Source organism: Girardinichthys multiradiatus, chromosome 22 (assembly GCF_021462225.1).
Source record: "Girardinichthys multiradiatus isolate DD_20200921_A chromosome 22, DD_fGirMul_XY1, whole genome shotgun sequence".
Taxonomy (NCBI): domain Eukaryota; kingdom Metazoa; phylum Chordata; class Actinopteri; order Cyprinodontiformes; family Goodeidae; genus Girardinichthys; species Girardinichthys multiradiatus.
Window position 1 is genome coordinate 22,044,930 of NC_061814.1, and position 13,194 is coordinate 22,058,123.

Here is a 13,194-nt window from a genome sequence, read left to right on the forward strand (position 1 = left end):
TGGAGATGAGGGAGCTGCTGTTAAGTGGTAATTACTCACAATATTCATATTCATAAAGCTCACATTGGAGGATTACTTACTGCAGTCTGAATCCAGAGAGACAAGAAATGATGGGAATACAAAAACAGACAGATAGTAAGAAGACTAATACACAAATGTGAGAGGTGTCGATGAAATGAGGGCACTGATAAAATGAAGGTGCAAGAATAAAGCAAGTCTCTGCATAGTGCTTCATCTGTAGTCAGATTTGGTTGACATAGATGTAAAGCAAGTATAAGAGTGTACAATTCGTCATAGGAGGCTTTACATAGACCTTGTTTTTCTTTTGCCTCGTGCTGTCTCACATGCCTTTTCTTGTTGCCTGTTAGTAAACATTAATGATTTTTTTCCCTAAAGACAATAATAGCATTACCACCAGAAATGTTTCATTGTACTGTACATATAAATAGCTACATCCGGCAAGTTGCACATTTTATCTCCAACAGCAAGTATTAACATTCCATTACACCCTCACTATAGTATTTTATATTATTGTGGGAAATTCAATTGTGCTGATGGCATAGTATGCTGGAGACATATGGAAGCTAAGTAAGCAGTTGAAGCACTGTGTGTATTAATCAAAGTAAGGTTTCTAGTAATTTATGAACTAAGACACTCTTACCTTGAGAGGGGGTTTTGCAAAAATGCATACACAGTCATATTAAAAACACATTCATAAGCTATTTTGTTTTATTGCCAGATGTTCTGTGGCATACGGTGTACCTGTATATATCAAGTATGGAACTTTGATAAAAAGACGAACTGCACATGGGTTCAGTGATGCAAGGAGGCATCTACTAACATGTCATAGGCAGCAGCAAGATTTTCCAGATAAACATCTAGAATTACCAGTGACGCTTTTTAGAAGAATACACTAATACATAGAATCTGAAGCTGTTGTTGCAAAAAGCAGGAAGAAAAAGCCAAGACAACAGCAAAAGCCTTCATCTCAGAACAACTCCTCTGATCTGAACCTCAGTGGAAGAAAGCCTGCACAGCTAGATAAAGTACCTGCACTTCACTGCTGTTGCTGGGATGTGTGGGATAAGAGACAGACACCAAAGATACATAACTCACATGCTGCTGTCGCCCAGCTCTTCGTATAGGTTAGCAGTGGTGGCAGCGGCTGGAACTGCTTTCCCTCCTGGTGGCAAAGCCATCTGGATCCTGGCAGTCTTGGCACACTCTGCTTGCCGCCTACGCAAAGTATTTACATTCACACATGTCTTTATAAGTGATTCAAGTTACCATGCAAAATAGGAAGACACTACCAAACACTAGAAAACACAACTTTCTTTACAATTAATTTACTTAGGACAGGATTTCTGTAACTTTCAGTAAGTAAATGTTTAATTTAAAATGTGGTCGGCTAAGGCTTATACTTTACTTATCTAAATATGCGGGCAAATTAAATATATCATTATTCACAGAGGTTGCTGTTTTTGAGCTCTTGCATGTGACCCCAGTGGTTTTACACCAACAGATCTTATTCAGCTTTAACGCTCTCAAACACGGTATAAAGTAAACTTCATAAGAGTGGTTACTGATGCCTTTTAGACATAATCCCTGATTTCAAACAAAAGCTAACTAAATATACATTTTGTTCATGATAAATCAGCTGAGCACACATCCCTAATGAGGGTCTTTGATTTTAATTCCCCAAAAATACTTCAATAGTCCAGTTTTGGAAGGAGAATGTTTTTTCATAGGTTCAGGCTGAATACCCCAGACAACAGGGCTCTTTTTACTTCCACAATTTAAAGTAAATTAATGATGTAATAGATAGAGTAGATGTACTAATTCACTTCCTAAATTAAGCTGCTTTAGGACCATGTATGGGAAATCTAAGTTTTTTCAGAGATTTTAGGGCCTAACATTGTGATGATAAAACTTAAGACTTTTAATACTTTTAAAGCCTTGCCCAAACCATATAATTGTCAATCAGACAGTTCATGCAACTTGTAATCATATTTGAAAAGAACTTTGAAACTCAAGCTACATAAAAAAAACACTACCTGACTGTTGTCCAAGACCCTTTTTACAGCTCATAATCAGTCCTGAGGAGTCCAATCTTGTCCAGCAGAGCCATTTACATGTCTGAATGCACTCCTGATACATTGATGACGGTTCAGTAAAGACCACCTTCAGAGGTGCATTAATTTGTCTATCTGAACACAACCTATATCCTTGAAACAACTGGTTTTAGACCACAATAATTTATTTGTATGGTGTAGGGCCTCCTTTTGCGGCCAATACAGCGTCAATTCGTCTTGGGAATGACATATACAAGTCCTGCACAGTGGTCAGAGGGATTTTAAGCCATTCTTCTTGCAGGATAGTGGCCAGGTCACTACGTGATACTGGTGGAGGAAAACGTTTCCTGACTCGCTCCTCCAAAACACCCCAAAGTGGCTCAATAATATGTGCAGGCCATGGGAGATGTTCAACTTCACTTTCATGTTCATCAAACCAATCTTTCACCAGTCTTGCTGTGTGTATTGGTGCATTGTCATCCTGATACATGGCACCGCCTTCAGGATACAATGTTTGAACCATTGGATGCACATGGTCCTCAAGAATGGTTCGATAGTCCTTGGCAGTGACGCGCCCATCTAGCACAAGTATTGGGTCAAGGGAATGCCATGATATGGCAGCCCAAACCATCACAGATCCACCCCCATGCTTCACTCTGGGCATGCAACAGTCTGGGTGGTACGCTTCTTTGGGGCTTCTCCACACCGTAACTCTCCCGGATGTGGGGAAAACAGTGAAGGGGGACTCATCAGAGAACAATACATGTTTCACATTGTCCACAGCCCAAGATTTGCGCTCCTTGCACCATTGAAACGACGTTTGGCATTGGCATGAGTGACCAAAGGTTTGGCTATAGCAGCCCGGCCGTGTATATTGACCCTGTGGAGCTCCTGACGGACAGTTCTGGTGGAAACAGGAGAGTTGAGGTGCACATTTAATTCTGCCATGATTTGGGCAGCCGTGGTTTTATGTTTTTTTGGAAACAATCCAGGTTAGCACCTGAACATCCCTTTCAGACAGCTTCCTCTTGCGTCCACAGTTAATCCTGTTGGATGTGGTTCGTCCTTCTTGGTGGTATGCTGACATTGCCCTGGATATCGTGGCTCTTGATACATCACAAAGACTTGTTGTCTTGGTCACAGATGCGCCAGCAAGACGTGCACCAACAATTTGTCCTCTTTTGAACTCTGGTATGTCACCCATAATGTTGTGTGCATTTCAATATTTTGAGCAAAACTGTGCTCTTACCCTGCTAATTGAACCTTCATACTCTGCTCTTACTGGTGCAATGTGTAATCAATGAAGACTGGCTACCAGGATGGTCTAATTTAGCCATGAAACCTCCCACACCAAAATGACAGGTGTTTCAGTTTCATTGTCCAACCCCTGTATATATATATATATATATATATATATATATATATATATATATATATATATATATATATATATATATATATATATGGAAAGTGTATGATACACGACCCAGTGTCAATCACATAAGAATTCAAGGTGTACAACAATGTGTTGCATGATCAATTCCTAATTACGTGCTCTGTGGGCAATAAAGGTTGTGCAGCTGAGGGCTTGCGGCAAGCCTTCAAGTGATTTCTATTGTGATGAAGCTTTCATAGGTATGTGTGCTGACACTGAGCTCTAAAGTCCCACATAACTTTGTCTCCTTCACTTTTGAAGATTTTGCAACACTGATGTTTATAAATATATATTCCTAAAGCTACACAATTAAGATCACTTGGACTTGGTCAGGTGTGGTCAGGTGAGAATGGTCGTGCTTGTCTACAGCCACTTTTTTTCAGCAGTAAGAATGCATGTAATTGAAAGGTCTAAAAAAGGGCCTATGGTTGTGTTTAGAGAAATTTCTGAAATGCAAAGTGAGACAACTTATGAGCATCTTTTTTTAAGTCAATGCAGAGCTGGGTTTAAATTTCTTTGCAGAGAATTTTAGAACAGAAACTTAGACAATGTATTACAAAAAGAATAAGTGGATCTTTTAAACTCATATCTAGCATTTAAAAGGAACATCAATTACTTTTAGTTTATTTTAAGACCTTCATAGCTGTTTTAAGTAAATATTTAAGGTCAGTTTAAGGTTAGTTGTTTCACTACCTTATAAGAAAGGCATTTTACTTATTTTACATGAAGTAGTGTGAAAAACATTATTGTACATGCAGTTAACCATTAATGATGTGCCACATCAACTGTTTCCAACAGAACGAACACACGTGTCTCGTTGACTTTGGATACATTTTCTATTCGAATTTTATCGGATAATAATTGTTCCACCAAATTACCCATTCGGCCTGTAATCCACAAGTTAAGTCTGTGTTGCATCATGTGGCCATGTCAGCAACATTACAGAAAGGTAACATTAATGGCCAAACGTTTTGCAAGTGACAGTTACAATATTTGGTCCATCTTAAAAAAAAAGAAAAATGCAGAATGGAGAAGCTTCACTCTTTAGACACAATGTAAAGTAAAAATAAATAATGTATTACTTACTCTTTGAACCTGATGAACATTTTTTGAAGCAGAGAAAAGGAGATAGAAGAGAAATAGGAGACAAAAAGTCAAAAACATTTTAAGTAGGCAGAATTATACTTTTTTTTTTCATCCAAGGTGAAATATAACCTAAGGAGGAATGTATTATAAGATTTAAAATGTCAAATAGATTAGAAAAACAAAAAAACACACATTCACCCAAATATTATGTTCAGTCATAAACCACTAGCTTTCTAGCATTCCCTGAATGACTGCAGGGGTCCCAGCTGATGCTCATTTTGTGAAGTAAATCTTGTATGCTTCAAATTGCTTATTAACAACAAAATTCAATTATTCCACACGAGTGAGCAAATTGATGTTGCAAGTATTATAGTCATTTCCGGATTTGCGCAACATCGAATTATGTTGACAAACATCAATGGGAAAATTACATTGTAATGTCATCACCTACAAAATGCCATCTGCCATGACAGTTTGCGTTTCAACACTGTCACCATTAACAGCTTTCAGATGCATTTGGTGCGTTCATTTGGAAGTGGACAACCAATCCAACCATCTGCTGAAAATTAACATTCGCCAGAAGTAACCTTTTGCAGCATATCAGCTATTACAAAGAGAAAGAACGTTGCTATTGCAAAAATGAGACCCCCTCTCCTTCACCAGTGTGAATGTTCAAAAGAAAATGCAGCAAAGTCTATGAGAAGAACAAAACAAGGGGAGCAGTGCCTATTGTGTGTGCATCAGGTAGAGTTGATTAAGTAGTGCAAAGACGCGCTGTGACAATAACAATTGGCTGTAGATGTTTGTCACAAATGAGTGTTAATCAGCTTTCACAGAGCACGAGCATGAGATTAGCCCAGCAGAGTGCGCAGTCAGCATGTCTGATGAGAGGTACACAACCAAAGAGAGAGAGCATGAGAGCTAGAGGTGCCATTGAAACAAGAAGTGCTTCCTCTTTATCATCCACACTTTTCTTTCCCTTTTCAGTAAAACTCTTTGTGTTTTTATTCTGGCTTTCCTCAAACAGCCTACAGGGTAAAGGATGTTAAAAAAGAGTTTACATTGCAATAATGATTTGTCTACACAAAGCAAACCCTTTGGCTAAAACTGCAAAATCATATCTCCCAAGATAGCTGCCTCAACTGCGAAAGATTTCCTTCTGAAATCCCTAAAAAACAGTTGGAAAGATTATTTTCACAAATCAGGAATTCTGGCTAAAGAAAAGACACTAACTGTTTGTAGGTGACCATGACGATGAGGATGGCAGGTATGCAGCAGAGGATGATGATGATGGCCAGGGCCAGGAGCGCTCCTTCTGTGTACCCCACAGCTTGAGCAGCCTTCTTCACACTGGCCACAACGTCTGGTGAGCGGATCTCAAGGATGCGGCCACCCTCACCCAGATGTGGTTGGAACTCCTTGTTTATTTCCAGGACATTGCCATCAAGAAACCTGTTATTTACAATACATTAAAAAAACAAGATATTAATTTGTTCTAGGCAGTTAAAAATTAACGATATCTCTCATTACTGAAAGAACTTCTGTATTCAGGTGTATTCAGGTTTAGCTTTGATTGACATTTTCAGCTCTTAATTAAAGTGTTAACATTAGAGGCTCAAACATATTGTTCTAAACCTGTTTTCTAAATTTCTAGATGAACGTTGTTACGGGATCATTCAGTGCATAGCAGTCTTGCACAAAATACCACAATAAAATTTTCAATCAATGGAAAATAATCCAGTTGAATGATGTTTTGTTTAAAAGGAATGCAACGAATTTATTCTTAATACTAAAAAGATAAAATAGTGAAGTGAATATGAAAACATTTTAAGAGTCGTGAAACTTGATTCCCAAAAGGATAAAATTAATGTTAGAGATAGGCGTAGAAATCCGTTCGTGACCAGAAACTTCCAATTTTACCTTGATTGGCCCTGACCAATAACCAGGTGGTCAGAAATTCAAAAATTTTTGATTTTTTTAATCGATGAACACAATACCTAACAAGCCATAGCTAAGCACTACCAAGTTGTGCTGACAGCAACACTCTTAAGCGCGGAAGTTGTTACAGTCAGTATTGATGATGTAAATGAACTCAGAGAAAGGTCAAAAGCTGCTATTTATAAAGAAACTATATTTTCCATGGAGGCATGCTAGGTGTTAACTTAGACTTTGATGGGTACTGGTCATTTCCACTCCTCCATGTTTCACTTTGCAGTTCTGGTTGTTTCGTACCCAGCTTTTTGGAGTACAAAAAGGAACCATCCATCATAGAACTATGTGCCTGCCTTGGAAATGTTTTGTCAAATTGCAGAAACAGTGAAGTGAAACAGTGCTGATCTCAGCTGATCACAGAACGGCTGAACGTCAAAAGCAAAGTAGCTCTGTTTTATTCCTTAAAGCTTTCAACTTGTTTGTTATGAAAATTATTGTCTTAGATAGATCAGCAGCCTTTTGGAAATTGTTGACCTATGGAAAGGGTCGGCAAGTTCTGGAGAATACACACTGAGACTGATCTTTACAGTAACTCATGCTAACCAATTTTATCGCTAATGTAAGATGTAAACAACAGAGAGTGAAATTTGAAATAATTTTGACATTGTTTAAAACTAGTTAAACTATGCTTTACAACAACCGCTTAATTACACACACAGTGTGACATTGACTTTGGTCCTAACAAAAATAATGACCACTTTAATTATAAGTAGCTTGACAAGAGAGAAAAGGTAAAGACATGCAATAAATTGTCCAGGTTGGGAATCGAACCCGGGACAGTGAGGTCCACGACTCTAACCTCTGTATGTTACACCAGCTCTACCACTGAGCCACGCAACGCCCTGTAAATCCAGTTGTTAAAGAGAAATAGGCATCGATCACAATTGATATCAGATGGTAAGAGTTTTATAAAAAACTTGAGATTGGAAATTAGCCACAAAAGTTTGATTGGTGCACCCATAGAGTATTATTACTTACATTGTCAGTTTTTCCCATGTTTGCTGCATCTTTCTGAGTCTCAAGGCTGTGGTTATGCCCTTTTGCACCTTTTCCTACCACACATGTTCCTTCTACTCAATATTTATGAATATGGTTAGATACAGCACTCTCTGAACAACCAGCTTTCCAAGCAGGTAATAATTTCTTGATTTTGGTTGACACTGACAAAAATATAATAAATAATGCGATGAAAACAATGAATCTGAAACAGATGAATGAAAAAAAAACATGACTATTTATTTCTTACTGCAAATGTAAATTGAAACATTAACGTAAAAAGAGTTTAACATCCACTTTCTTCTGTTTTATGAACAGACACGTGGCTGAATTAGCATCAATGCTGTGGTAAAAACAGCATGTTGCTAAAGTAGGTACAACATAATAGCTTCCAAACATTCTGCATTACAAGAAGCACACATGATGCCATGTCCAATTACTGTCACTTTTGTTTTTTTATAGGTGGATAAATAAGGGTAGATAAAGGTTATTAACTGGTCTGTGGCAATCTGTCCTCTAGAGAGCTGAAATGGTTGTGAGTGCAGCATTCAAGGTGGAAAAAGGACAGGCTGTAATACAAAACCCACTAACAACCCTGTCTTTCTCCTTCTGCAACAAAGTCACAGCCATATAACATACAATTACCCCTCAGCACTGTCAGACATGTTTTGCATGCATAAACAGCTTCTTATTTGAATCTATATGAGTTTCTCGCAGTTTTTAAAGCAGTGAGATACTTATAAAGTAGGACTAGAATGTAAAAATTTGCTATAATCTTATTTTACTGGTGTCACCACCATGAGAGTTTGGTAAATGACAAAGGAGCAGCTTACAAAACATACATCCTACCCTCAGCTTGGCTCCAAGCAGACAAGTATTTTTCAAAGATCAATGCAGTACAAATGCAAAATATCTATAAATGTTACATGGCAAAAAATAAATTTTAATTAACTGAAGTTGTTTTAAACTTTGTTTTAAAGTTCAAAGTTTGGGTGGCTTTGTTCAGGGTCAAAATAGGAATGACAATCAACAGGGATTACAGGAAATAAATATAGATACTGTCATGTTGGTAAATGTAAGCTATGCAGGAAACTAGAAAAACTGCATAAATGTTGTGTGAATATTGCAAGATGAAGAAATTAGCTCAAACTCGCTAAAACAGTTTGAATAAAGTAGAAGCAAAAATTCACACATACATTGAGTAGAACAATTATGCAAAACATTACACAGTTATTTTTGTAAAAACAGCTAAAGTTTAAATCTAAACATAACTCAATGAGAAATTATGTGTCAAATGTTAAACCGTTTCATGAATAAATAGTCCTCGAACAGTTAAACTTAGAGCCATGAAGGTTTTATGTAGGTTTTAGTACAGATTATGAAAACCCAAAATATTTTTCTGGCTATGAGGAACTAACCTGCTGTGGTGGTCGCATCTTTTAGAGATTGTTATCTAGTTGCTTTGACAGGCAGGATAAAGAACATGACAACGGTAAGTGCAATGATAGTCCTGAGGTGCCACCATTTTATCTTCTTATAGTTTGAAACAATTTCTTACTCCCATCTGTCTGTGATGCTTTGTCTATTTGTGTTTTAGGACACTCTCAGTTAGACAATGCTCAGTGGTGTTATGTTTTCCCAGCCCTGAGAAGAACCTTTAAGAGCTATTGAGGTACTGGAATGACAGCTTGTTCTACAGATTGGGAATTACTCCCCACTAGACTCTCTCATAATACCACTTTTACCCCACTAGATCCTTTGCCTACATACTGCATCTTCCATTATTGATACACATTTTACACCTGCAGCATAATCAACGTTGTGAAATAGAAGAAAGAGGCAGCGGAGGGAAATCACTGTAGAGAAAATGCCAAGAGATGCCTGAGAAAGAGATTTTTGTTGTTCCAACAAGGCAAAGGTAAACAGAGACAGCAGGAAAAAAAAAACACACAGCACACTAAGGGCAGTTAGACTTTAGTATAATCAAAATGATTTACTCAAATGCTTGTGATGAATTTCACCCACTCACTTGAAGAGCTCCTGCCGTGAAATGGCTCTGTTTGTTAGTGGGTCAATGGCATACACCATTAGGTCTGACTTAGAGTAGTCCTCTAGTTCAAAGCCATCACCGTGACGGCGTGGCCCGATGGACTCCACGATCACCTTGGCACCAGGAATCTGGTCCTGGACATGGCGCTCCAGAATACTAAAGTAAACCAGAAAAAAATCTCAAGTCAACTTCATGAACAGAGAAAAATGCCTACTTATTAAAAAAACTAATATTTAGACAAACATAAGGCAAAAGATGGTTTCATCTTAATTTAAAATCATTTTTGACACCCAGGTGCCCTCAGCAATATGGCAGCCTTTCGTCTTAAGTAGCGCACACTGGCAATGATTGTCTTGTTGGAAAGCAATTTCCCTCTCAATTTTGGATCTTTTGGCAAAATGAGGCTCTGCATATCTTTTTCAGGCAGGGAGACATCCACAACTCAAAATACAGCCAATAAATGATAGGCTTGACCCCTGTCTTTTCTGTTTTTGGTGAGCAGGTTTAACACCCAGGTAAAATAGTGCTAGATTACCATCAACATTTAAATAATTAACACCCCCCGTCCCCCGTATTTTAAAAACTAATGAAAAGTGTGACTTGTCTGGATAAGATACATTAAGGTTGTCCTAAACTAATAACACCACATAACTTTTGGTTAAATATTATACTCCAGACACAGAAAGAAGACTCATCAATAGCATTAACTAATTAGGAATTAACATCCATACATCCCTTGCATGTGTGTGTGTGTGTGTGTGTGTGTGTGTGTGTGTGTGTGTATGTAAGTATGTGTGTGTGTGTGGGGGGGGGGGTGATTGCGCAGCACCTGTCTGCTGCTGCGCAATCACCCTCATGTCACACACCTGTGGAGCTGCAGTTATATACAGCCATCTGACAGGCAGGGGGTGCCAGATTTTCGAAAACATTTGTGAGTAGTTATCCAGCGTTCCTTCCTGACTGATCTTGTTCTCTGACCTTGCCTTGCCTCACGGATTTTGCCTTCTTGCCTGCCCCTTGTCTGACGGATTGGATTTCCGGATTTCGACTCTGTTTTCTGCCTCTGGATTTATGCCTCTGCCTTCCCCTTGTGTGACGCCTCTAGCCCTGGAATTCAACCCTGTTTCTGTCCCTGGATTTACGCCTCAGCCTAACCACTGGTTTATTCAGCCTGAGCCCGCCTGGTTCTCTAGTCCACCTGGAATTATTGTCAAGAGGACAATCACAGCTCTCTGTGTTATTATCACAGCTTCAGCTGATTCCTCGGAGGATTTGGATCAGTCGGCAATCTGACTTCAGTCTGTTGGGCGCTTCCTCATTAACTGTCTGGATCACTTCCTCCTCTGGATTCTGTGCCTCATTCCCAGACTGAGAAGGTTAGTGGCTTTATCTAACTCTTTGCAAATCCTGAATTTTATTCAGCCACTAACTAGTCTCTCTGTCCTCAGTGGTTCCTGGAAGCTGACTGCTGTTCTGCTCTCTGATCCTGAGTTTCTGAATAAACCTTTTAACTTATCACTTTGTGTTTGGCTGAATTTGGGTTCTCTGTCTCTGGTCGTGACAGTAAAATCTGGCCAAAAGATGGACCCATCGCCATCACAGCTGTGGCGCACTAATGTTGATTACTCTATTGCCCGTCTAGATTCCGGCATGGAGGAAATAATTTCTATGCAGCGCTCCATGTTTCCTGCCTCTACGTCAGTGCCCTCACACCCTGTTGCCCCCAGAGTTCCTGATCTTTCCGCTGTGGTAAGAGAACCTAGACTCACGCCTCCTGAGCTGTTTAAGGGAGATCCTGACCAGTGCCGTGCTTTTCTTACTCAGTGTGAAATTCATTTTGAGCTTCAGTCATCTTCGTTCCCTTCTGAGCGCTCTAAGGTGGCGTTTGTTATTTCCCTGCTCTTTGGAAAGGCTAAGCAATGGGGCACTGCTGAGTGGCAAAATGATTCGGTCATGTGTACTTCTTATTCTGCATTCTCCAAGGAGCTCAGGGTTTTTGATCCAGTTCTTCCTAGTCGTGAAGCTGCCAGAGGTTTACTCTCCATTAAACAGGGAGAGAGAAGCGTCATATCTTATATCATTGACTTTCATTAATTGGCAGCACACAGTTTTTGGAACGAGCATGCTAAAATGGATGCTTTCATGCAAGGTCTTAATGAGAACATCAAGGATGAACTGGCTCCCCGGGACTACCCTGCCTCCCTTCACCAACTTGAGGACCTGGCAACCCGCATTGATTTGCGGCTCACAGAAAGGAGGAGGGAGAGGCTTCATAGGGAGGTTAAACCTTCTTCAGCTTACAGTCCTGTTCCCCACCTAGAACCCAAGGGTCTTCCATCCCCTTCTGATCACTGTTGTGACCCGGAGCCCATGCAGTTGGGTCGTTCCAAGATTTCTGCGGGGGAGCGTGATCGACAAAGGAAGAATAACTTGTGTTTTTATTGTGGTGGACAGGGTCATGTTGCCTTCAAGTGTCCGTTAAAAGCCCAGGCTCAGTAGAGGAGAGGAGAACTCTGCTGAGCCGAAGTCAACTGTCTGTCTCCTCATGCTCATTTCCTGCAACCATTCAAGTGTCTTCTGCTTCTCATCAGGTGTCAGTGTTCATTGACTCAGGGGTGGACACGGAGTTTATGAATGAGTCGTTCGCCAGGGACCATGACATCAAGCTCCTTCCCACGTCTGACACCCGTAACGTTCTGGCATTGGATGGTCATAATATCAGCAGTTCACACTACAAAACAGAGATAATAAGACTCACACTGGGGGCCAATCATCAGGACGAAGTCACATTCAGGATCATCAACTCGCCTAAACTACCCATTGTTTTAGGGACCTCCTGGTTACAAAAGCACAACCCCCACATTGACTGGCAAGCCAAGTAGATATTGGGCTGGGCTAAGTCCTGCTTGGCCACTTGGCTGTCTTCTGCCTCTACAGATATTATTCCGGAGAATAACATTGAGGAGACATACTCCGATCTGTCTAAGGTGCCGCCCGAATATCATGGGTTTAAGGAGGTTTGCAACAAGTCCAGGGCCACGGCACTTCCACCTCATAGACCCTATGACTGCGCCATTGAGCTCCTACCAGGCACTTCTCCCCCTAGGGGCCGATTGTATTAATTGTCTGGACCAGAGAACCAAGCCATGACGAAGTATGTTGAAGAATCATTAAAGGCTGGTATAATCAGACCCTCTTCTTCTCCAGCAGGGGCAGGCTTCTTCTTTGTGGGAAATAAGGATGGTTCCTTGAGACCATGTATCGACTACGGGGGTTTAAACAACATCACCATCAAGAACCGATACCTTCTACCACTTATGAACACTGCTTTTGACCAGATTCAAAGCGCCATGATCTTCCCTAAGTTGGATTTGAGAAACGCTTACCACCTTGTTCGTATCAAGGAAGGGGATGAATGGAAGACGGCATTTAACACTCCCACTGGTCACTACGAGTACTGTGTAATGCCTTTTGGTTTAACCAATGCCCCTGCAGTTTTTCAGGCATTGGTGAATGATGTCCTGAGGGACATGGTTGGACAGTTTGTTTTTGTTTACCTTGAC

The 13,194-nt window shown here is 40.1% G+C and overlaps 1 protein-coding gene across 9 annotated transcripts in view; it reads right to left on the reverse strand.

Annotated features, from left to right (window-relative positions):
- LOC124858990 (protocadherin-15-like) overlaps nucleotides 1–13,194 on the reverse strand; it is a 326,056-nt gene that overhangs the window by 17,125 nt on the left and 295,737 nt on the right. For 5 of the 9 annotated variants that reach the window (XR_007035988.1, XR_007035987.1, XR_007035991.1 and 2 more), the window contains 5 exons: nucleotides 9,611–9,787; nucleotides 5,827–6,045; nucleotides 4,594–4,602; nucleotides 1,117–1,236; nucleotides 81–86 (listed from right to left, as the gene is read on the reverse strand). Coding sequence is in view for 3 of the 9 variants with exons in the window: in XM_047351368.1 (XP_047207324.1) it covers nucleotides 1,117–1,236; nucleotides 4,594–4,602; nucleotides 5,827–6,045; nucleotides 9,611–9,787 (525 nt within the window). In the remaining 6 variants the exon portion in view is untranslated. The remainder of the gene's footprint in view (nucleotides 1–80; nucleotides 87–1,116; nucleotides 1,237–4,593; nucleotides 4,603–5,826; nucleotides 6,046–9,610; nucleotides 9,788–13,194) is intronic. The other 4 variants (XR_007035990.1, XM_047351368.1, XM_047351367.1 and 1 more) reach the window with 1 other exon arrangement.